Source organism: Chiloscyllium plagiosum, unplaced genomic scaffold, assembly GCF_037043375.1.
Source record: "Chiloscyllium plagiosum isolate Xiang-an unplaced genomic scaffold, Cpla_swu_hap1 HiC_scaffold_21, whole genome shotgun sequence".
In the NCBI taxonomy this organism is placed as follows: Eukaryota; Metazoa; Chordata; class Chondrichthyes; order Orectolobiformes; family Hemiscylliidae; genus Chiloscyllium; species Chiloscyllium plagiosum.
In genome coordinates, this window is record NW_028270159.1 from 18,610,785 (window position 1) to 18,636,802 (window position 26,018).

The following is a 26,018-nucleotide window of genomic DNA, read 5'->3' on the forward strand; positions in this document are numbered from 1 at the left end:
AAGGGCCTGTGACTCAAGAGGCTGTCAGAGAGGGACAATGTATTGGAGAGGGTCAGGGAGTGAGACAGGGTGTTGGAAAGGGACAGTGTGTCAGAGAGGGTCAGGGAGAGGATGTCAGAAATGCTCGGGTGGGAGAGGGAAGTGTAAGGGAGAGGGTGTGGGAGAGAATGAGGATGGGGAGGGTGAGGTGAGGGAGGGTATTTGAGATTGAGAGGAAAGGAAATTGAGGAGGAGGAAGATTGGGAGGTGTGAGGATGAAGGGAAGGGACATGGAGGTGGAGGGAGGGGAGTAAGGAGAAGGATGAGGGAGGGGAGTAAGGAGGAGGGAGGTGGAGAGTAAGGGTAAGGAGGAGATGGAGGTTAAGTCCAGCCCAGAGGGAGGGACCAGCAGTGACGCGGGGCTGGAGAGTAAATGTCCCTGGCGGAGAAGGAAAGCAAGTGGAGTCCCTCCTCCCGGCCGTTTGTGTCTAACAGAGTGATCCCGGAGAGCGGGCAGATCCCAGCGGCGATGGAAGCGGATGAATCAGATCAGATCAAAGCTCGGCGCGTCGATGAAAAAGGTTACACCGTCCGCCCTCTAACACCCGGGGGGAGAGACTGTAACATGGAGGGGAGGGGGGAGACTGTAACATGGAGGGGAGGGGGGAGGGAGAGACTGTAACATGGAGGGGAGGGGGGAGACTGTAACATGGAGGGGAGGGGGGAGACTGTAACATGGAGGGGAGGGGGGAGACTGTAACATGGAGGGGAGGGGAGGGGGGGAGAGACTGTAACATGGAGGGGGGGGGGGGGAGACTGTAACATGGAGGGGAGGGGGGGAGAGGGAGAGACTGTAACATGGAGGGGAGGGGGGGGGAGACTGTAACATGGAGGGGAGGGGGGGAGAGGGAGAGACTGTAACATGGAGGGGAGGGGGGAGACTGTAACATGGAGGGGAGGGGGGAGAGGGAGAGACTGTAACATGGAGGGGAGGGGGGGAGAGGGAGAGACTGTAACATGGAGGGGAGGGGGGAAACTGTAACATGGAGGGGAGGGGGGAGAGGGAGAGACTGTAACATGGAGGGGAGGGGAGGGGGGGAGAGACTGTAACATGGAGGGGAGGGGGGGAGAGACTGTAACACGGAGGGGAGGGGAGGGGAGACTGTAACACGGAGGGGAGGGGAGGGGAGACTGTAACATGGAGGGGAGGGGGGAGAGACTGTAACATGGAGGGGAGGGGGGGGAGACTGTAACATGGAGGGGAGGGGGGGAGAGACTGTAACACGGAGGGGAGGGGGGGAGAGACTGTAACACGGAGGGGAGGGGGGGAGAGACTGTAACACGGAGGGGAGGGGGGGAGAGACTGTAACACGGAGGGGAGGGGGGGAGAGACTGTAACACGGAGGGGAGGGGGGGAGAGACTGTAACACGGAGGGGAGGGGGGGAGAGACTGTAACACGGAGGGGAGGGGGGGAGAGACTGTAACACGGAGGGGAGGGGGGGAGAGACTGTAACACGGAGGGGAGGGGGGGAGAGACTGTAACACGGAGGGGAGGGGGGGAGAGACTGTAACACGGAGGGGAGGGGGGAGAGACTGTAACACGGAGGGGAGGGGGGGAGAGACTGTAACACGGAGGGGAGGGGAGGGGGGAGAGACTGTAACACGGAGGGGAGGGGGGGAGAGACTGTAACACGGAGGGGAGGGGGGGAGAGACTGTAACACGGAGGGGAGGGGGGAGAGACTGTAACACGGAGGGGAGGGGGGGAGAGACTGTAACACGGAGGGGAGGGGGGGAGAGACTGTAACACGGAGGGGAGGGGGGGAGAGACTGTAACACGGAGGGGAGGGGGGGAGAGACTGTAACACGGAGGGGAGGGGGGGAGAGACTGTAACATGGAGGGGAGGGGAGGGGGGAGAGACTGTAACATGGAGGGGAGGGGAGGGGGGGAGAGACTGTAACATGGAGGGGAGGGGAGGGGGGAGAGACTGTAACATGGAGGGGAGGGGAGGGGAGGGGGGAGAGACTGTAACATGGAGAGAGAGAGAGAGAGAGAGAGAAAGAGAAATGGGGGGAGGGAGAGACTCTTATACCAGGGGTGGGGTCTTGGTCCCTCCCTCCATGCCTCACTACCACCCCCCCCCCCCCATCTCCTTGTCTTTCTCCAACTGCCCCCTCCCTCCCCATACAGTACAGAGATGGCTGGAGAGACCTTTGGGAATGTTACAGAATGCAGATGGTGGTTTGAAATAAGATTAGTTTTCGAAGTATGTATGTTGGTGGGGAACAGACAGGCAATTAATCGCATGAAATTTTAGTAAGGGCATAGAGAGACCCCAGGAAAGAAATCTCACGTCACAATAATTCCTCTTTGTCAGTTGCATTACTATAAACAGTGATCCCAACAGAGATGGAAACCAAATAAGATGCAGTATTTGTTTAATGTATGAGGCATTTGTTTTGCGAAAAACATCTTTAAAAGTGAGGAACGTGACTGGAGGTAGCTTTTTGGTTGACCCTTGCAGTAAATGTTGCAGTAGCTGACAAGAAAAATTATACCATGCGAATCAGATCAATAATGTTTCCTTTTATTTTGTATGTAATTTTATTCCTGCTTCTAATTTTTTTCCTGTTTATCCTGCAATATTTAGTTTGATGTACACAATGGGGGGAGGTTGTGTGTTGACGGTTTATTTTCAACCCCAGCTACTTGAGCCACTTTATATATCAAGGAGATGATACAATCTGTTTTCAGGCTACGAGATCAAGCCTGGGCAGGTGGCTAAAAACCAGATTCCTGGTCACAGTTGTGTTTTCTATAGCTTCTTTCAGGAATTCAATGTATTGGAGCAGCCAAGTTTGTGCAGTCAGAAACAATGTAAGAAATGGAAGCAGGGTGGTGTCCTGGAGCCCGCTCTGCTTTTCAATACGCCAGGAGCTAATCGTTTCCTTCAGCATTTTACTGCCTGCTTCCTCTATCCCTCAATTTCCCTGAGTGCCAAAATTTCTGTCTCAGCCTTAAATCTACTCAGTGGTGGAATATCCATAACCCTGTTGGGTGGAGAGTTCCACAAATTCACAGCCTTTTAAATGAAGAACCTTATTCTGAGACCTGCTGTGTTCAAAGTTCCCTCAGTCGAGTAAATTCAGTAGGTCAGACTATTTTGGGATTCCCTACAACTCTAATGGCAAGCTTTCAATCTCAGGCAATAGAATATGATCACTTTATATGAACATTTCCAGAGTAGTTTCACAGATGAAGTAAAATTATTGAACAAAGGTCTTGTTACAAATTAACCTTGATGAGTAACCTCATTCAACTCAAATCTGCACACATCTAGTTCCTCAGTAACGTTGTCAAAGGCTGTCATTTTCATTAAGATGATTCTATTCTCCATGTGGTTTACTTAGGTAGCTCTTCCCTGCAGCCCTCCCCAATGTTCGCAACCCAGCTTTATCCCAGTCACACTAAGAGAATGCTAGAATCAGTCCTGTGAGAGAGTGGAACTGGGGTCTGGTCATGATGCTTCTCACAGTCAAATAGCAGGCGTAGAGTCATGCAGCTGATGAGCAGAATGTAGAGGGTAACCATTACCTATGGACTGCCACTGCAGCAGTGAGGTGTTAAATATTGTGGGTGGGTGGATGTAAGAAATGGAAGCAGGGTGGTGATGGCTGATGGGAAAAGAAAGAGGAAATTGTGGTTACGTTACATTATCACTTTGTTTATGACACTGGTGCAAGTGTAATTGATGTTGGTGTGAGTGTACGATCACAATTATTGTACCAGTTTGCTTCAATTTGTGATCTGCTATTTGTTAATTCTTCACCTCTGATCGCTCGCACTACTGCAACCATAACGGTGACCACAAGTACTTCAGAAAAATGTTATCTTTCTTGAGTGCTTTGGCTTAAAATCCATAGGTGTACTGCTGGGTATAAAGATTTCAATGATGTGAAAATTTCTTCATGTTTCAGCACCCACCAACTTCTGTGTATAAAAGCAAACTTACCTCACCTTTCGCCTTTAAACTTTCCTCCTTCACCTTTAGCCTATGACATTTTCACGCTGGGGGAAAAAGATGAAAAAACTCTATCATTCCTGCATTTCTGCTTGTTACTTAGTGTTGAAGGGCGACATGGCCATTTGAGCTGTATTTATATTTTTGTAAATTGCAAGTGTTTTCCCCATCTTGCTTCTATATCTTGTTGAGTTTGGGAATAACTAGTGAGCAGGCTTTTCATGTTTGTGTGCTGGGGCAAGTTTTCAGTTCAGCAATAAAAGGTAAATCATTGACCCAAATGGATCTTTCACCTCAGTGGTAACCATTCTCTTGGCTTTTCCTCACATGACTCCTCTGCCTAGACACAACTCTGAATTTTAGCTCTAAGAAAGTTGTAAACTATTGTTTACAAAAGTTGTAATTTTGCTTACCCCCCCTCCCCCTTTATTTTCTAGCATTTTGTCAGCCTTCTTCACATAAATTTGTTCTTAATAATTTACAATTGGCCTTTGTTCAATAGTTTGTTTGTCGTCTGTGAAACTGCTGTGGGAATGTTCCTACAAAGTGTCACCAAAAATTGAAACCTGGCCACTGGAATTGTTGGGAATTTCAAAATAGTCTGACCTACTGAGTTTAGACCTCCTCCATCCAACTTCTTCCATGCACATGGAGAGAGAGAGCAATGCCTCAGAGGAGACAACTCAAAACAACCTAATCTATCACTTACTGAAGTTCCAAACCTTCTCTTAACCATTACTCAAGGGGAAATGATAAAGAATGTGCTGAAGGGGGAATTTTGCATGGAGATGAGTGCAAGGTACCCAGCACATTGGTGAGTAGAGTGCATAGAACAATAGGCTTTTAGCTGGTCTGTTTCCCATTTGCCTGTGTCCGGAATGGGGGGCTGCCAATATAACATTGTCACACAGTGAGCCCAATGATGAATTCAGGTTGGATTTCTTTGCCCAGAAATTGATGAGAATGTGGAGTGGCTGCATTGGGCAGTTGAGTTAGATTGTGCAGATGAGTTTTACGGGAGGGTAGGGGGGACAAACGAGCAGCAGGATATGCTTGTAGGGAGAGATAGCAGGTTCATGTGGAATATAAACTCTAGTATTCGCCATTTGAACCGAATGAACCTGGTACTGTCCTGTATGTCCTATTTAATATTCAGGGCTATTTAAACTGAGGATGTCCTGATGCTGTTAACATATCTCAGTGCAACACAGGAACAGGCCCTTCAACCCACCATATCTGTGCTGACCATGATGCCATTCTAAACTAATCCCACCTGCCTGCACATGCTTCTGTCCTATCTGCTTCTACCACCTCCCCTGGCAGTGTGTTCCAGGCACCTACTAACCTCTGTGTAAAAAAAAAAAGAACCTCACACATCTCCTTTTAAACTTTCCATCTTCACTTTAAACCTCTGGCCCCCAGTATTCCACATTCCCATGCTGGGGAAAAAGGCTTAAAAATTCCTTGTCGTTTCTGCAGTTTTGTTTGTTTCTTAGTGGTGAATCTCTACATAGTCATGGAATCCCTACAGTGTGGAAGCAAGCCATTTGGCCCATTGAGTCCACACCCATCCTCCCACCCAGACCTCTACCCTATCCCTGTAATTCCCATAGCTAATCCACCTAACCTGCACGTGCCTGGATTCAATGTGCAATTTAGCATGGCCATATCACCTAACCTAAACATCTCTGGATTGTGGGAAGAAACTAGAGCACCCAGAGGAAACCCACGCAGGGAGAAGGTGCAGACTCCGCAGAAACAGTCCTCCGAGGGTGGAATCGAACCCAGGTCCCTGGCACTGTGAGGTAGCAGTGCTTAATCTCTGAGCTACCATGCCAGTCATTGGAGCTGTATTTATATTTTTGTAAATTGCAAGTGTTTTCTCCATCTTGCTTCTATATCTTGGATTCCATTTGTTGAGTTTGGGAATAACTAGTGAGCAGGCTTTCTTGTTTGTGTGCTGGCTCAAGTTTTCAGTTCAGCAATAAAAGGTAAATCATTGACCCAAATGGACATTGCACCTAAGTGATAACCTTTCTCTTGGCTTTTCCTCACATGACTCTGCTTAAGCCTTGAAGATAAAGGCAACTAGTGTGTACTGTTTGTGCCAGAAATCTGCATCTTGCCTTGTGTCTGACTCATCAGCAAGGCAAGATCTTCTCATTTCTCTCATGTTTAATTCACTGGCTCCCCCTGCCCTATCTAACTTTGATGTGGAGGTGCTGGCGATAGACGACGTAAGAAGTCATATGACACTAGGTTATAGTCCAGCAGGTTTATTTGAAATCACAAGCTTTCGTAGTGATGCTCTTTCCTTTTGATCTTTCTACCTATAAATTCTGTGCCTTGTGTGCTTCCCTTCACTTCACCTGACGAAGGAGCAGCGCTCCAAAAGCTTGTGATTTCAAATAAACCTGTTGACCATAACCTGGTGACTTGTGACTCTATCTAACCTTCACCAACTCAAATCTCTGTTCCCCTAAAACCACCCTTGTGCTCTCCTCCTCATTTTAACTTCATCAATGGCTGACATTCCTTAAGTTTTTCCGACGCCTCTGTCTCTGGTCTCCTGACATCACCCCCACTCCAAGCTACTACTGCTCCTTTAGTCATTTGGTCACTGTCTTGCAGCAACTTCTTTCCTCAGTACCTTGGCTTCAAGAGATGCATTGAAATCGCTTCCCTTAATGCTTTTGTCCCCGAGTCCCTCACTTCCTATTTAGATCACTTCCCCTCTATTTAGTGGCTAACCTGTTTGCCTCTCATTAAATGTCAATTGTACAAAATGCGGTGATATACCAAAGAAATGTAGTTGATATTTCTCCCATAATCAAAATAAGTCAAGCTGATATCTGTTCACTAACAAGTTGCTGTCCGTGCACCCTACCATCTTTCCTATGTTCCAAGAGGGACTGCACTTTGCAATAATTAACTGACCGTTATGCACTTCAGTACTCTCTTGGGTCATAAAAGGTGCAATACAAATGCAAAACATTTTGTTTGTCTTGGTCAGCACTTTGATTCCTTTGCATAAATGAAGTGAGAGCTATTTGAAACAAGGGAATGTCAGCTTTCTGCAGTCCTGTTTGAGGTACTGAGTCTAACTAATGTCTCTGCTGTGGGTCTTGAAGATGAATACTGCAGTGTTAATTACTAAGTTGAGTAGACAGGGGAATTATGTAACTAGTTTGCATCATTCAATAATTGCAACTAAGCAGTTTGTTGCAGTGTGAGGCTCATTACAAATGCACGGGGAATCCTTCTCATAGTTGTCGTGTTGTTGCTAGAATTTCAGTAAAGCGTAGCAGTGGAATGTGATGTTTTTGTGTTGTCCACTCTGAATTGCGAAATACCCTGCCATGCAAGCTGTAAATCAACTTGTATTCTGAAGGGATAATTATGAGGTGGTAAATTTAAAATCCATATTTAATGCCACTGGATTAGAAACCAAGAAGATAAAGCTCTGTGGATGTTTGGTTCCAATGCAGCTAGAATTCATTGAATGAATTAAATTGAAAATCTAGTCTCGGTCCTGGTGACTGCAAAACTATGTAAATAAAAATCCTTATCTGGCTTACTAATGCCGTTGAAGAAGAAAATTTGCCATCCCTACCTGTTTGTTCTAAATATGACGCCAGACCCACAGCAATGTGGTTGGTTCTTAAATGCCCCTAGCAAGTTCAAGGACAATTAGAGACAGGCAGTACCGTGCAGACTTAGCCACAAGAAATCAAAAATCTGACAAAGAACAGTGTCTCTCTTCTCTTTTGCTTTCCTCTTTAATGTGTTGGTCCAAATACACTCAATTTTGTGTTAAAATTAATTTCTTTTATCATGGTCTGATTCCTAAACTGGAAGTTTAGGGTTTCGGTTAAGTGAGCAGAAAGTTTGAGGAAGATGGGGAATCTGCCTCCTTTAGTTATAAGACCTTCCTGAAATATTCAAATAAAAACAGGAAATGGTCAGTTAAGGTACCCTTTGTGGAGAGAGAGAAACAGAATGAATATTTCTGATGGAAAGGTCATCGGCCTGAAATGTTTAACCTGGTGTCCCTCTCTACAGAAGCTGCCTGACTTGCTGAGTATTAACTGCAATGCTAGGAATCTGAAATAATTTGTTTTTAACATTGAAAATGGTACAAATAGAATCACATGGGCAACAAACTAGATTTTATGGAAGTTGATGAGAGTCTTGTTTGTTTGATTTTGTTTTTGGTATGCTTTCCTTAATTGGTCAGAGTATTGAGTACAGGAATTGGGAGGTCATGTCACGGCTGTATAGGCCACTGTTGAAATATTGTGTGCAATTCTGGTCTCCTTCCTGTCGGAAAGATGCTGTGGAACTTGAAAGGGTTCAGAAAAAACTTACAAGAATGTTGCAAGGATTGGAAGATTTGAGCTATAGGGAGATACTGAACAGGCTGGGGCTGTTTTCCCTGGAGTGTCGGAGGCTGAGGGGTGACCTTTATAGAGGTTTATAAAATCATGAGGGGTATGGATAGAATAAATAGACAAAGTCATTTCCCTGGGGTGGGGGAGTCCAGAACTAGAAGGCATAGGTTTAGGGTGAGAGGGGAAGATATAAAAGAGACCTAAGAGGCAACTTTTTTATGTTTAGGGTGGTACATGTATGGAATGAGCCACCAGAGGACGTGGTGGAGACTGGTACAATTGCAACATTTAAGAGGCTTCTGGATGGGTATATGAATAGGAAGGGTTTGGAGGGATATGGGCCGGGTACTGGCAGGTGGGACTAGATTGAGTTGGGATATCTGGTTGGCATGGACAAGTTGGACCGAAGGGTCTGTTTCTGTGCTGTACATCTCTATAACTATGACTGACTGACTGTGCCGAGAAATGCAGAAAATATTTCTTTTTAATCGTGTGAGCAAAGCCAGAGGTGGGAGATATGATTGAATTGCAATAGAGAAGGAACAAATGTTGGATTTCCCACATCCTTCACTATCCAGTCAGGAATAGGCTTAAATACTAGCTGCATTTAGCGTTTGAAGAGTTTAGAATATATATTTTACATTCGTCAATATTTGTGTTTCACATAGTAATTTAATTTCATGGATGAGAGTATTGACTGCCAATCACAAACTGCTATTGGTGAGCTGACGCCCTCTTGAATTGCTGCAGGCTGTGGTTGTGGGTGTAGGTGTTCACAGGATGGGTTTTGACCCAGTGACAGTGAAGGACTGGGTGATATGTTCTGAGTCAGGATAGTGTGTGACATGGAGGAGACCTTGTAGTTGTTGTCCTTAGCCTTCGAAACGGGAGAGGCCCTGGGTTTGGAGGGTTCTGTTGAAAGCGTCTTGGCAAGTTACTGCTGTGCATTTTGTTGGTGGTACACACTGTTTCTGTGTGTCAGTGCTGGAGGGAGAGACTATTTTATGGGCTGGATGTGGGGAGGATCAAACAGACTGTTTTGGCCCGGGTGGTGTTGAACTTCTTGAATACTGTTGGAGCTGCACTCATCCAGGCAGCTTCCATGATGGAAGTTGATTCTTCCACAACACCATCACACTCCAAATTTGTGCCTCGTAGGCGCTGGGCAAGTTTTGGGATAACAGAAGGTGAGTTACTTGCCAAAGAATTCCCAGTCTCTGCCCTGCTTTTTTGACCATAGCTAGCTAGCTCAATTGGTAGAGGGCAGTAAGTGTTCAAAGTTTGTGCGAAGATTTGTAGCTCGGGTGCTCGTTGCTGTGGTTCTGTTCGCCGAGCTGGAAGTTTTTGTTGCAAACGTTTCGTCCCCTGGCTAGGCGACATCATCAGTGCTTGGGAGCAAGCTTTGTGCTGGCTGCATGCTTCATTTTGGGTCTGGTGGTGCAGTGGTAATGTCCCCACCTCTGGGTCAGAAGATCTGGTTTCAAACCACTAACCATTCTGAGCTACTCTTGTAGCCACATATTTATATGGCTTCCCCAGTTCAGTTTCTGATAAATTGTAACTCCCAGGGTGTTGGTAGCGGGGGGGGGGATTCAATGATAACGATACCACTGAACGTCAAGAGGAGATGGATAGATTTTTCTCAGTGGGACTGGTCACGTGCAGTACAAATGCTACTTGCCAAGCTAATTTAATTAATACATAGGAGGCTAATACTTTCTGTTATTTACTGGGATCGTCAGCTTTTAAGGTTTTGTTTTTTAAAAAAAAATCGAATTTCTTACAAATTTAATTTGTGCGTAAAGTAATGCATCTAAGCAGCTTTTACATTTGAGTTCTCATGTTTGTTAAAAGTGAATAATTAATGAGGGACAGAAACAGATGTCTGTATAACAAAGGTAAGTAAACAAGGTACATCTATTGCCAGACGGGAAGGGTTTCTCATTAAATATCTTTGCCCTGTGTTCTTGATTTTCGGAGCTGAATAACTGCAGGAGGATTGTACAGGTACTTGCGTGGTGTAGCATTCACATGATTCCCTCAGTTCCAAATTTCAAAACTCTTTGAAACACAAGCCCTCTTACAAAAGTATTCACACCCAACTCAATTGAATGGACAAACCATCAAACCCCTCTCTAGTTTCCTGCTTCCACCCCACTGCCTAAAAGGTCTGGATTTGAAGTATTTTATAAAGTGTCAGCATTGCTACTTTTACTGTACCTGTTGCATTGAGGCGCTGACCTGCTATATGTGGATAGACAATGCCAAGATATTTTAATCCTTTCACTAGTTCCAGTTTTGTAAAAATTCTGCTAGGAGCAAGTTCCTTGTTTGACTTTCGAAAGAACCAATCAAACTTGTGACTATTTTAAAACAAAACCCATCATGACCTTGCTCTCTGCAGTGCAAGGATGATCATTTGGGTAACACCAGAGAGTGGTTACAGATTGAAGTCTCTAAGACCCAGTACAGATGTGATGGGCTGAGCGGTCTTTTGTGCTTCAAGCCTTGGTGGACCTAAACCATTACTAACTGCACTGGGGCCATTTGTGATAGCTATCCCACTTGGGTTTGGCAGAGGCCTTTTTAAACATTACTGCAGATGGATTAATCTGAGCTTCATGCCCCTACCCCTGTTGTGCCAGTGAGTTTTGGGGCTTTCTGTCTTGAATCATTAGTATGTTGTGTCTGATTGGTTGTGTATTGGTGAAATAGCTTCAAACTGTTTTATAAGAAAGCACTCAAGTCCATTCTATATTTCACTTCACAGATCAGAACAATGGCAGTCTTGGATGTTGTGGTTGGGTCTTGGTAATTTTGTCTTATTTCTTCATGATCATCAGTTCCCCCCTGTCCATCTGGTTGTGCATAAAGGTAAGGCCACTGACATATTACAGGACCAAACTGATTAGAAAGGAAATGTGTAATTGGACTCCAGTACTTGCGGTACAATTGCCCGACTCCAGTTTTTAATGTATTGATGCCTTTTGTTCAATGCCTTCCTGTAGCAATGGCTTTAATACTGATTTATTTTCCTTGAGAGACAAGGATTCTGTAACTAGAGGCTTTAAATTATAAAAGAGCAAAATAAAATGGGAGTAGCCCCAGTGGTTGCTTGGTTAGCCCTATTGTTCCAATGTTTTGATAATTCAGATGAATGTCGCTCCGGCTAGTTTAGATTGCAATGTAAGAACTGCATGAAAAGAGAGTTATCTGCTGTAACCAGCCTGGTCCAACCATTGAGCAAGAAATGCTACTCATGTTTGACTCTTAAATCATCAAAGCGCCTTTTCAGCTTGTGAAGCATATTGTTGTGCCATAGCCAAAATACCTTACAACCAAGAGCTTGGAATAATGTTGCAGGTCTTTCACAAATTGCCTTGTATTTTGTATCCCTATGAGTGGAAATTTTGTTAAGAATATATTTTTGGAGTTGGCATTTACCTTTTTAGAGTTTTGCACAGCCTCAAGCAGCTCAGTTGCAGTGCCAGGAGCTGTATTCATCCCCCTAATGTGCACTTTGCATAGAGATGAAGGGACTGTCACACACACAGACTGGACGTTGTGCACTGTTTGCATCTTCAGTGCAGTGGCTGTACCATCAGACGTGCTTTGGTAAAGATAATGGGATCTTTCAGAGCTGCTTGAGGCCATCAGTGTGGGCATTTGCAATACTGTCCCATTTTGGGTAACCAGGCACTTGCTTGCTCCCAGCGCCACATACACCCTGGTGTACAATGAGCAATGGTATGTTTTCTGTTACATTACCTAATGATTTAAATCCACCCTCCCCCCAACCCATACCTGCAACATCAGTACCATACATGAATTTCCATTCACATGATCTTCCTTCCGATTATGATTCTTCATTCACTTAAAAGTGACTTGACTTATTTTAAGGCAGCCAGAAAGTGATTGTCAGTCACCCAATCCCAGGTCAGGTTTTCGTTGCAATATTATGTGACGATTAACCCTGTTTAATTGGCAGTCACAGCAACCCACGGTGTTGCAAGAGATAAAATCATAGAACCCCTACAGTGTGTAAAGAGGCCATTTGGTCCATCAAGTCTGCACCGACCCTCCAAAGGACATCCCACCCAGAATCACCCCGCTATTCCCCATGGCTAATCCACCTATACATCACCAGACACTCTGGTTAATTTAGCATAGCCAGCCCACCTAACCTGCACATCTTTAGACTGAGAGGAAATCCACGCTGACATGGGGAGAACATGCAAACTCCACACAGGCTGTCACCCGAGGTTGGAATTGAACCCAGGTCCTTGGTGCTGTGAGGCAGCAGTGATAACTGTTGAGCTACTGTGTGGCCTTTATTTTGTACTGTCCTTTATTTCTTAAAATGAAGAGATTATTTGTATTTCACCATTTGACTGCAGCCCTAGCTCTTGGTAGTTTCTGAGCACGGTTTATTAAACAGAACCAAAGTGGGGTTTTGACATATTAAATCTTGAATATGTTTTTCCCCTTCTGTGCTACAGATTGTCAAGGAGTATGAGCGAGCTATAATATTTAGACTTGGGCGCATTCTGGCAGGAGGAGCTAAAGGGCCAGGTAAGGACAAGGAAAAATTAAACACCAGTCTATCACTCAAACTACCAAATATAAGTTGTACTTTTGAATTTTCAATTGGTTTTCTTACTGAATTCTTTAAAATCAACAGTCTTTCTATGTAACTCTTCCTTATGCATGTCCTTCCTGTTGTCATGAATTTGGGTGATGCTTTGATGTCCTCATTTAACTGCCAAGAATGGGAATTCTAGTTTATATTATATAACCTAACACATTGTTGAAGTCCTGAAATCTCTTTACTCATTATAGAATGTTTACAGCACAAAAGGGGACCATTTAGTCCACTCTGTCTGTTGTGTCTCTCTAAAACAGCACTTCTGCAATCCTTCCTCCCCAAGCCTTGCTTTTTTTCCCTCTCCCAGGGCACTCATCCAATTCACTTTTGAGCCAAAATTACATCTGCCTCCATTACAGTCTCAGTGCATTTCAGATCCTAAACATTTGCTGCATGGAAAAATTTCCCTCATGTCTTTGTTGGTAAAGTTGATGTATTTTATATTCTCCCTGTTCATCTAATGAAAACATTTTCTCTCTATCTACGTCATCCAAACCCCTCATGATTTTGAACACCTCTCTAACTCCTTCCCACTTAACTGAAGTCCTTCAGTTCTAATAAACCCGTTCAAAAGCCAAATCTTGTATATATGTTGAAAACAATTTTGCCCCTGCTTCTAGATAAGTAATGCCTCAACTTTAAATTGCGCAATCTTTTGTGTTCAAATTCCTCTGAAGTACCAGCCCTTCCAGATCTTCAATCCTTCAACACTCTCACTGCTCCAAGGCTGGCTTTTTGAATATCTCCGATTCAAATCATTCCACCAATGATGGCTGGGCAAGACCTTAAACACCAAATTTCCCTCCCTAAACTTTACTGCCTTTATACTTACCTCTGTCCTCCTGTTTGGCCACCTCCTTTTGAAATCGACCTCTTCGACCCAGCTTTCAGTCAGTGTACCCCTCCCCCAACAATACGGCTAGCCGTCACATTTTGATGAAGTATGAAGTGCCTCATGAGGTTTTGTGCTGTCAAAGGCACTGTGTACTCATGTGTTGTTGCTCGTCCACTGCTAATGTCATCGTGGTTTTGTTTTTATTAGAAGTGGATGGGTTCAATAATGTACACAATGCCACCCCCAATGAGAGCCCTTTTTGAAGTTGGGCACTTCAGTGCAGTTTAGGGAAACCTTGACCCAATGCATGTTGTATTGGGGGCTCTGTAGGTTGATGTGGCTTTTTAAGATGGTCTGTCTTGACGATTTAAAGCTGCATGTTTGCTAAAGAGGCTCAGTGGTTGCACGGCTTTGACAAAATACCTTCTGCAAGACTTGCCTTTTTTTTTTCCGACCGACCGGTTCAATTTCACAGCATTGTGACTTACAAAAATGGACGCTGCTTTTCTTTTTAATGTTCTCCTCTCCTCTCAAGGCACTGACTTGCTCTGGGGTTTGGTTCCACGTGCGTTGTCAGCCAGGCCTCAGCAGGTACCTCAGCCTAAGCGGACATTGTTGATTTTCAATGCTGTTATTCTTTGTGCTGTGTGGCCCAGCCATGTATTCCCAGTCTCATTTTGGTGGGCGGATGGTCCGTGGCCATCCTTTAGATAGTGGAGCGTTCCAGCCAGGGATTTCCTCCCCAGGCAGTGGTGTTAGCGATCATTGGAGGTGATGGAAGGGGGTGATGTTAAATTGACTTCCAACCTCTTGCTTCCCTCTGCTGTATTGCTGCTTTCTCATCCACCCTGTTCAAATGAGAAAGCCAACACCATATTTAATAACAGGCGAAGATCAATATTTTACTTAGCCTTAGTGGGGAGGACATCACTCTGATCAAAATGCCCCTCAGTTTTTGTTGGTGTCGACGGGAAATGTGAATTAGATTTGTCTGTTTTCCTTTCTGTCTCCTGCCCAACGTCTGTCATTCCTCCCTATGACTGACGGTCAGCTCTGTGACTCGGGTCAGCTGATCCAAGTGCTGGAGTTTCCACCATGTTTCTGTTTTCCCTTTAAATGAGAACTCCCCCATCCACCTAGATTCAAATGTACCATCATGGAAGTTCTTGGGATCTAAACGGGACTTCCCTGATCTCCCTCCAGAAGAGGTACCTCTGCTCGACATTTTACCCCTGAGTGCGTCCCGGGGTGACTGGGAGTAGCAGCGATGCTGTGCATTTTGGCGTAAGTTTGAAGTTTGACTTTTTAACTACAGTGTTGTCCTCCTGGGGCTGGTTTCTGAAGCATGGGAAAGGTATGAGAGATTAGGCAAGTTGTATAAGGGGGGAAAGAAACTCCTCTTAATGGTGGAAAGAAAGAAACAAATTCTCATTATTGTCTTCCCTCCCTCAATGAGTGGGTTTGGAATAAAAGCAGCTGATTCACTTGTAGAGATACACTGCTTTTAGGAAATTCCATGGTCAAACAAGTATGTGCACACCAGTGGAAGTTGGCATGTCAAATGTAGCCTTTTGTTTTAGCTTTTTAATGTATTTGTTTTTTGGGATATGTGCCAATGGGCTTAGTTTAATGCAAAGAAACCAGTTCCAGCTGACTGCTTTTAACTTGACGGCTGTACCTGCCTGTGTATCACAGAACCCAGCCAGAGTGTTATCATTCAGAAAGCCTAGGCTGTACGTTTTGCTCAGTTCATTCAATTTCTCAGCCAGATCCAGAGCTTACTTTGCAAACCTCATCTCCAAGTGAATATCATTGAACTCCTCCAGCACCCTGGTAAGGTGCAGTCTGCAATTTCCACAGTGCATTTTCTAAATAGTTCACACTGCTGCTACTGAGTCTCGGTGATGGAGGGAGGGGATGTTTGTGGATGTGGTGCCAATCAAGCGGGCTGCTTTGTCACAAGTGGGGTCGAGCTTCGTGAGTGTTGTTTGAGTTGCAACTACCCCGGCAAGTGGGGAGTATTCCATCACACTCCTGACTTGTGCCTTGTGGATGGTGATGGACAGGAGATGAGTTAATCATCGCAGTAATCCTAGCCTCTGACCTGCCCTTGTAGCCACTGTTTATGTGGTGAGTCGAGTTGAGCTTTTGGTCAGTGTTAACCCCCAGGGTGTCAGTAGTGAGGGATTCAGTGATAGTACATCCATTGAATGTGAAAAGGTGATGGTTAGATTCATTCTTGTCGGAGATGGTCGTTGCCTGGCGTTTGTGTGGTGTGAATGTTATTTGCCACCTGTCAGCCCAAGCCTGGATATTGTCCAGATCTTGTTGCATTTGAACATGGACTGCTTCAGTATCTGAGGAGTCGTGAATGGTGCTGAACATTGTGCAATCATCAGCAAACATCCCCACTCCTGACCTTGTAATGGAGGATAGGTCATTGAGGAAGCAGCTGAAGATGGTGCGGCTCAGGACACTACTCTGTAGAACTCCTCCAGAAATGCCCTGGGGCTGAGATGACTGATCTCCAGCAACCACAACCATCTTCCTATGTGCCAGGTATAACTCCAACCAGCAGAGATTTTTTTTCTGCCCTGATACCCATTAATTCTAGTTTTGTTAGGGCTTCTTGATGCCATACTCGGTCGAATGTGGCCTTGATGCCAAGGGCAGTCATTCTCCCCTCGCCTTTGGAATATAGCTCTTTTGTCCATGTTTGAACCCAGGCTGTAATGAGGTCAGGAGCTGAGTGGCCCTGGCGGAACCCAAACTGGGCGTCACTGAGCGGGTGCTGTCTGATAGCACTGTTGGTGACACCTTGCATCATTTTGCTGATGATTGAGAGTAGACTGATGGGATAGTAACTAGCCTTTTCTTTTGTGTACAGGCCATACCTGGGTAATTTACGACATTGCCAGGTAGATGCCAGTGTTGTAGCTGTATGGAACGTGCTTGGCTAGCGGTACAGCAGGTTCTGGAACACATCTTCAGGACAATTGCTGGAATATTGTCCAGGCCCCTTGCTTTTACCATACCCAGTGCCTTTCACTGTTTCTTGATATCACATGGAGTGAATTGAATTGGCTGAAGACTGAAATCTGGGATGCTGGGGACCACTGGAGGAGATGAAGTTGATCACTAGAGCTTGGTATTTTTGGCAAATTGTTGCAAATGCTTCAGACTAATGTTTTGCACTGATGTACTGGGGTGCTGTCATTATTGAGAAAGGGACAGTTTGTGAAGCCTCCTCCTGCAGTGTGTTTTTTTTTTATTGTCCACCCCATTTATGACTGAGCGCAGCAGGGGTGCAGAGCTTGGGTCTGATCTGTTGGTTCTGAAATCTGTTTTTCCTTGTTGGTTCCCTGAGCAGTTGACCAGCTTGATCTGCAGTGCTGCTGCTGAACCACTCTGGGTGGTGGATGTTGAAGTTCCCCACCCAGAATACATTCTGCATCCTGGCCACCCTCTGTTCTTCCTCCGAGTGCTGTTCAACGTGGAGGAGGACTGATTCATCAGCTGCAGGATGTGTTACTACAGGAGGTTTCTGTACCCATGTCTGCTCTGAAACCAGGAGACTTCATGGGGGCCTGGAGTCAGTGTTGAGGACTCCCAGGACCACGCTCTCTTGACTGTATACCGCTTTTCCACTACCTCTGCTGGTCAGGACATATCAAAGGGATAGTGTTGGTGTTTGATTTTTGTGACTATAACTATGTCAAGCTCATGCCGTGTCTAGTCTGAGGTAATTCTCCCAATTCTGGCAGTAGCCCCTAGATGTTAGAAAGGAGGACTTTTTTTTTTAATGCTGACAAGTCTGTGATTGTTATTGTCAATCTAGTGCCTTAGTCTCTGCACAGCATTTGCTCTTGTTTACATTTAGTGTCAACTCCATCTCATATTTATAGCACATCTCTCTATTCCTGTCTCCCTCATGTACTGATCTAATTGGCCTTTAAATGTTTCCACACTATATACCTCAGTTTCTACATGTCAGTGAATTCCTCAGTTTCACCGCGTGCAGAGATATTTCTTTTAAGTTCCTTATCAGATTTATCAGTGACCACACTGTGACCCTGCGGTGGTACTTCCTAAGTTTCCTTCGACCTCCATTATAAGATTGTGAATGGCATGGGTAGAGTGGAAAGTATGAGGCTTTTTTTTTCCAGGGTGGGGAGGTCAGTTACTAGGGGACACAGGTTCACGGTACAGGGGGAGGCGGGGGATCGTTTGAAAGAGATGTGCGAGGCAGGTTTTTCACACAAAGGGTGGTGAGTGCCTGCAACGTGCTGCCAGAGGAGATGGTGGAAGCAGAAACAATAGCAGCATTCAAGAAACACCTGGACAAGTACATGAATAGGAAAGCAATAAAGGGATATGGATCCTGTAAGTGAAGTATGTGTTGGTGCAGGCTTGGAGGGCCGAAGGTCCTGCTGCTGTGCTAAACTGTTCTTCATTCTTTGTACTTGTCTGGGTGAAATGGTACAAGAAGATTCAGAGCTTACTTGGAATGTTCTGCAAAATGCCTCAAAACAACAATTAAATAGGTGCAGCACAGAATGAGCCATTCCTGATGAAGGGCCTTTGCCTGAAACGTCGATTTTCCTGCTCCTCGGATGCTGCCTGACCTGCTGTGCTTTTCCAGCACCACTCTGACCTCTACTCTGGTTTCCAGCATCTGCAGTCCGCACTTTTGCGCAGCGCAGAATGAGGCCCATGCTGTTTTCTGTAAGAACAACTCCACTAGTACCACCCTTATGCCATTTCCCTGTAGCATTGGGATTTCATTTCTTTTCAGTTAATTCTCCAACTCTATGGCCTATTCTCAGGCAGTAGGTTCCAGATTCTAACCATTCATCACTTTTTCTTAAAAACCCAATAGTTCTGATGTGACCTTTGGGGCTGTTTCCTATTCTCTCTGAATCGCTGTCCTTTGGTTCTGGACAACCGGTTCAATTCCTGCACCGGCTGAGATTACCATGAAGGACTCTCCATCTCAACCCATGCCCCTGCCCAAGGCACGGCAACGCTCAGGTTAAACAACCAGCAGCCATCTCTCTCTTTCTATAATGACACAGTGGCATTATGGTGACTTTATCTGAGATGGGACCCATTGACATTTAAGATTACAAAGGCAGTGCTTGTTTGCAGCAAGTATCTGTTTTCTATCTTCTTCCTCCGTTTCCATAATGTGATGGGATGCTGAAGCTGTTCAGATAGTGAGTGTGTGTGTGTGTGTGTGTCCATGCACATGCATGTGTGTATGCATGCGTGATTGTGCATGCATGCATGTGTGTGTGTGTATTGGGAGCAGACTCTCCTGATCTGACAGCTGTGTTCAAGTCCCATGGTACTTAGTGTTTGAAGGAGAGTACTCAGGGCAGTTTAGCCCCAGTTGCCTCGTCAATATTTATCCCTCCTGCAACATTTTTATAGGAAACAGATTGTGTTTTGGAGGCTGCCTGAAGCCCAAGAAGATGTGAGCAAGGAATCCTGCTTTAAAAAAGAAAGATTATTTTAAATTAACCTGCTTGAACACCTCTGCAACAAGTGGCACTGTGAGGCAGCAGCAGTTCTGATTTGCCAACATCACAGTTGAATCTTCTGAGTATCTTCATTTCCATGTAAGTCCCAGACTAGCGATGTTGGTGCAGACTTGATGGGCTGAAGGGCTGTATGATTCTGAGTCTAGATGAGGAACTTCAGCCTAATTCGTGGAAGCTGAAGATCGAGCATTAACAGTGTTGTTGCTGAGTGGGACAAGAATGCTAACGTAAGGCAGGCCAGCAGACCAACCTGTTTTACTCATGTGTATCTCTGTCAGGCCCTAATTGTCCTTGGGAAGGTGGTGGTGAACCACTTCTTGAATCACTGTTACAGCCTTTGCAGCCTTTGTGCTGAAGTATTATGCCATGCTATGAGTTAGCGAGCTCCAGGATTTTGACCATGAACAAACGGTAATAGATTGCCAAGTCAGGATGGAGTGGAAGTTTGAAGTGGAACTTGCAGGTATTGTTATCCCCAGTGACCTGCCATCTGTGCCCCCCCCCTTCCCTTGCCAGATGTGAGAGGTTGCAGGTCTGGAAGCTGAGGTTGGAGAATCATTGAAGGGCTGCTACACTTCATCTTGTAAGGCAGTGGTAGAGAGAATAAATGTTTATGGGGGTAATTGGATGCCAGTCATAGAGTTATACAGCATGGAAGCAGACCCTTTGGTCCAACTTGTCCGCACTGACCAGGCATCCTAAACTGCCAGCATTTGACCCATATCCCTCTAAAGCCTTCCTATTAATGTACCCATTCAGATGCCTTTTAAATGACTATTGTACCAGCTACCTCCACCACCTCTAGCAACTCATCTGGTGACAGAGAATGGGAGGTGTCAAATGTGGCGCCATTATTTAAGAAAGGTGGTAAGGAAAAGCCTGTAGACCAGTAAGCCTAACATCTGTGGTCAGTGTCAAGGTTGTGGTGCTGGAAAAGCACAGCAGGTCAGGCAGCATCTGAGGAGCAGGAGAATTGATGTTTTGGGCATAAGCCCTTCAAGTTGTTGGAGGGGATTCTCGGGGACAGGATTTGCATGTATTTGGAAAGGCAGGGACTCCTTAGGGATAGTCAACCTAGCTTTGCACACAGGAAATTGTGAGGAGAAAGTGAGGTCTGCAGATGCTGGAGATCAGAGATGGAAATGTGTTGCTGGAAAAACGCAGCAGGTCAGGCAGCATCTAGGGAACAGGAGAATCGACGTTTCGGGCATTAGCCCTTCTTCAGGACTTCTTCTTCCTAATGCCCGAAACGTCGATTCTCCTGTTCCCTAGATGCTGCCTGACACAGGAAATTGTGTCTGACTAACTTTGAGTTTTTTTTTGAAGAAGTGGTAAAGAAGGTTGATGAAGGCAGAGCGGTAGACATTGCCTATATAGACTTCAGCAAGGTATTCGACAAGGTTCTGCATGGTAGACTGATTTGCAAGGTTAGATCACATGGAGTCCGTGGGGTGCTAGCCATTTGGCTATAAAAATAGCTTACATGTAGGAGACACAGTCCTGTGACCAACAGTGTGTTACAAGAATGGGTACTGGGTCAACTGCTTTTCTTCATTTATATAAATGATTTGTATGTGAATATAGGAGGCATTGTTGGTACCTTTGCAGATGGCACCGAAATAGGTCGTGTAGTGGACGGTGAAAAAGGTTATCTCTGGCCCATCTGATCAAGATCCCATTGTATTCAATGGGCTGAGGACAGGCAGATTGAGTTTAATTTAGGTAAATGTGAGGTGTTGCAATTTGGTACGGCAAGTCAGGGCAGGACTCATACACTTGTTGGTAGAGTCCTGGTGAGTGTTGCTGAACAAAGAGAACTTGAGACGTGGGTGCATAGTTCCTTGAAAGTGGAGTTGCAGGTAGACAGGATAGTGAAGGTGGTGTTTGGTAAGCTTGCCTTCATTGGTCAGTGCATTGAGTCTAAGAGTTGGGAGGTCATTTTGAGTTTGTACAGGACGCTGGTTAGGCCACTATTAGAGTAAAATAAAATTAGTCTTTCTTAGTTTTATTTTTCCTGGTTGGTGTTAACTACTTGAACACTGGAACTGCAGTCATAAAGTGACTTGAGAGTATTCCAGCACAGCCTTTACTTATGCTTTGTAGACAGTGAGAAGGCTTTTGGAATCAGGTGATGAGTTGGTTACTGCAGGATACCCAGTTTCTGGCCTGCTGTGGTGGCAATAGTGTTTGTGACTAGTCCAATTTACTTCCTGGTCAGTGGTGAACCCCAGTGGGGCAATTCAGAAATGGTAATACCCTTCACATTCAATGGCATGTCTGTAAGATTGAGTGGAAGGACCTAGGCAGAGAGTTCCAGAGATTGTGGCCTAGGCAACTGAAGGCATGGAAGCCAATGGTGTTACGTCCAGATTAATTAGGAACAGGCCTAGGCTGTTTGGACCCTCGAGCCTGATCTGCAGTTCAGTGTGATCCTGGTTGCTGATTTAATGATCTGAATTTCCTCACTATGACAATAAATACTGACCATGGGTTTCAGTGCTGACTGTCAAGAGGCAAACTAGATTTGAGGAACCATTGGAAAAGCAGTGGAAATGGGCAAATTGCCAGGCACTCTCAAACTCTAGCAGCTGCTTCATCCCACTCACTTTCCCACAATTGTTTTTAATTTACTTTAATTTCCCCTGTCTGTCTAGCTGCTGTGCTGAAGCAGTGGCTAATGGTCCTGCCTTTCTTTTTAACAGCATTTCTTTTATTGTTCATTCTTGAAATGAGAACATTTATTTCCAGTCCCTAATTACCCTGGAGAACATGTTCATGAGCTACTTTCTTGAATTGTTGCAGTCCGTGTGGATTAGGTGCACCCACAGAGGATTTTTCTGTTCCCCTGTAGCGTGTTGATAAGAGTGGGCTGTGGGGTTAAGTGGAGGGTCCCTACCCATGGACTGGGAGGTGGGTTCAAGTCCGAACTGCTCCAGAGGTGTGAAATAGCATCGCTGAACAGGTTGATTAGAAAAATTGGTCAAATTAATAAAAAATAAAACTGCTGGCTTTCTTGCCTTTTATAGAAGGTGTTTCGGAATCAGTTACGTTTCTGTGCGTCTGGCATTACGTGTAGGTCAGAGCAGGTAAAGTCAGCAGATTTGTCCATCAGTGAAACAGGTGGACCTTTTTTTTTTAACACCACTCCACAATCATTGTTAGTTTTACTCAGTGTTTTATTCCAGATTTGAACTTAATTGAATTTAAACTCCCTCAATAGTAGGAATTGAACTTGTGTGTCTTTAGACCGTTAGTTCAGCTGCTTGGATCACTGGTCCTGTAACATTACCACAGTGTTCCTGTACCCCTCACCTGTGGTGGTTATTTTTCAGTGAAAGTTTGTTCCATGGTGGTGCAGGCTCCCTTTTCTGTGTTAAAAATAAATCTTACTGAGTCTGGCCAAATGAACTTGTTTTGGCAAAAGCACTGTACTGCTCAAGGATGGTTACTATATTATGTATTGTGGATATCCTAGGTTAATGCCAGACCAGTGGGTGAATGCTTAATCTTATCCAGAGATGGTGCACCTTGATTCCAAACCCTACCCAAGGAGTCTCGCTGGGAAGTGCTGACCTTCTGTTATGTCTGATTGGATATAGTTGTGATGCCTCTGAGGTCAAATAGTGTGCTGCCCTTCACTGGGTTAATGCTCACATGCAGAGTGACTACCTAGGGTCACTACCTAGGACATTCAGGTGACCTGCACCCATGGGTCTGTATTGTGCAAGTTGCTCCCTTGAACTACGGAGATTGTGTGTGAGAGAGAGAGAGAGAGAGAGCGAGACAGGGTAGAATAAGTATTGCAGAGGTGGAAAATAAATGGCAACTTGGCCATAAGTGGCAAAGGAGGGATTGAACAAATTATTCATATGTTTGGTTTTGTTTTAAAATGTTATTTTGCAAAATCTGAACAGTGACAGGCCTCCTTTGGCAGGGACAATCAAAGACTTCCTGAAGGAAAGATGTTATCAGTTATGATAGCAATGGCAAAGTTGAAATTACATTCAGCTTCCGACTTCTGATCTGTGTTTGATTGGGCCAATGATCTTGCATAGCGCAGCCTGACTCTGAAGCTCAGTCTAACAACCTGGAGATGTTTGTGCAGGCCCACATGCACAGGCATTGTATTCTGTCCCGGTCAGTTTAAATGGTGCTTGAATGTGAGGTCACCAATATTTTAACAAGTGTACAACTTTATAAAATGCCTAAGGGTTGCAGCAAATCCCTGTCAATGCTTTTAAAGATCTATTTTGGAGACCCTATGGAATTGAGAGCCGGCTACCCATTCCCCCCCCCAATCTTCTTGCTTCTCCTCCCTCCCCCATAGCATCTCACTTCATTCCAGAGCAGAGTCTGTAGGAGCCAATACGAGTCATATTGTAAGCGATACTTCTGTCCCTTAAAATACTTCCAAAACAAAATATGTGTTGCCAATGGCTTGAGCATCAGTATGCTTCAGATTCCAGACTGTCACTGGTGGGACTGAGTAAATCTGGGCCTAAATAGCAAGTTTTGCACACACTGTAAGGATTTTCCTATCATGATACCAGTTTAGGGACATTATTTGCCCAGCTGTTAATCACCAGTGACGCCTGGCATAACCCTGATGCTAAATCTCCAGCGTAGCTCGAAGCTGAATCGTGTGGTTGATGTGAGTTATCACAGTGAGGCAGGAAGTGATATTTGTCTATGGTTGGGACTGAGAGAGAAATAACCTCCGCTTGATTCTAACCACATTTATACCTGACCTCCTTGCTGATACTAGGTTTAAAAACTGTTCCATTCCTTTTGAGGGCAGAGAAATTTTTTTTTAAGACAAAGAAAAATCATGATTGTTTGATGTGTGCTGTACAAATCGGTGCAATCATCAAAATAAGATGTAGAGTTTGTGTCAGATTTTACAAGTGGATCACTCGTCCCTGACCGAACCTCGGTTGCTAGCAGTTCCCAGCAGCTGATCCTTAGTTTTGATATTAAAGCTGGTAATTTTCTACCTCTGCTCATTGTATTCAAAGAGGCCGTCTGGGAAACCCCACTTCAGTTTTTTCGGATCTGGTAGTTCTGAGTATGCAGTATGGATCTGAGGCCAATTTACTGCAAGCCCCATTATCTGTGGTCAGGTCTAAGGTTTTTGTGTGGGAGGGGAAACTTTTTGTGACGTTTTGTGACAGCTGGACATATTGCAGGTTTCAAGCATTGGCCTAGTGGTATTATCATTCGACTATTTATGCTGGAAAACCCAGGTCGTATTCTGGATTGGAATCCTGCCGTGGTAGGGTGAATTTCAAATCAATGAAAGTCTGGAATTAAGAGTCTGATGATGGCCGTGAAATATTTGGAGGAAAAAGCCATTGCCTCACTAACGTTCCTGAGTGAGGGCAATCTGCTTTTCCTTACCCTGGCCTGTGAGTGACTCCAGATCCACAGAAACATGGTTGACTCTGAAGATGGCAATGAATGATGGCTTGGGTGCTCACATTCCTGTAAATGAGTGAAAGAAAATCCTATACCCCTGCTGACTGGTGCAACATAGATTTTGAATAATGACCCCCAGTGTATTTGCGGATTGTCTTCATGGTGGACTTCATTACACAAAGGATTCCACATAATACAGGGCTTTCAAACAGGCCATTCAGCGTAATCAGTTTATACTGGTGTCTACTGTCCTTCCAGGTCTCCTTAAAATCTACTGTTACAAGTAGCTCCCTCTCAAATGCTTGGTCTAACTTCTTGTTTTCAATGCATTGTTATTGCTGACTCTGGACTCTCCCTGTGGGAGCATAACCGCATATTTGCACCCACTCTTTGAGTAAAGAGGTGTCTTTGTGCAGAGCATTAGCTCACCGAAGCTCTTTGTTTTTCTCTCTGTGGCCTGTCATAGTTGGTTTAGCACCAGCTGTTGCAGTTATTTTTAATGAGGGTCGGCTTTGCTGCCACTTGCTTTGTGCTGTTATGCAACCACTGGGCAAATTGGGGCTTGCAACTGAAAGAAGTGAAGCTGAGATTCTGGAGGATGCGAAAACAAGCCCTGGCCGTTGCAGAATCCCATGTGACCGGACAATCATGTGCATTACTCTTGGGCATTGGGTCTTTTTTGCCACCTGCCAATGCTTCCCACTCAAGGCCTCTGTATTTTAGGCAACCAAGCTAACTGTTAAAGTTGCACTGTGACAGTTGGTCTGGGCTTTTCAATGGCAACATTACTTGTATTAACCAGGAGCAGGCCATTCAGCCCTTCCAACCTGCTCTGCCATTCAGTATGATACCCTGACATGGAGGCTCAGTGATTAGCACTGCTGCCTCACAGGGACCCGGGTTCGATTCCAGCCACAGGCGAATGTCTGTGTGGAGTTTGCACAGTCTCCCCATCTGTCCGTGCGTTTTGTCCTGGTGCTCTGGTTTCCTCCCACAGTCCAGAGATATGCAGGTTAGGTGAATTGGCCATGCTAAGCTGTCCATAGTATTCAAGGATGTGTGGGTTAGGTGCATTAGTCAGGGGAAATGTAGAGTAATAGGGTAGGGAAATAGGTTTGGGTGGGACACTCTTTGGAGGGTTGGTGTGGACTTGTCGGGCTGAAGGGTCTGTTCCCACACTGTAGGGATT

At 45.1% G+C, this 26,018-nt stretch overlaps 1 protein-coding gene across 1 annotated transcript in view; it reads left to right on the forward strand.

Annotated features, from left to right (window-relative positions):
- The first annotated feature begins 410 nt into the window (after positions 1–410).
- Positions 411–26,018, forward strand: part of LOC122564893 (stomatin) — a 50,463-nt gene continuing 24,855 nt past the window's right edge. Inside the window, exons 1-3 of the mRNA XM_087998684.1 lie at positions 411–560; positions 11,162–11,265; positions 12,891–12,963. Coding sequence (XP_087854810.1) covers positions 413–560; positions 11,162–11,265; positions 12,891–12,963 — 325 coding nt within the window. The 5' untranslated portion in view covers positions 411–412. The remainder of the gene's footprint in view (positions 561–11,161; positions 11,266–12,890; positions 12,964–26,018) is intronic.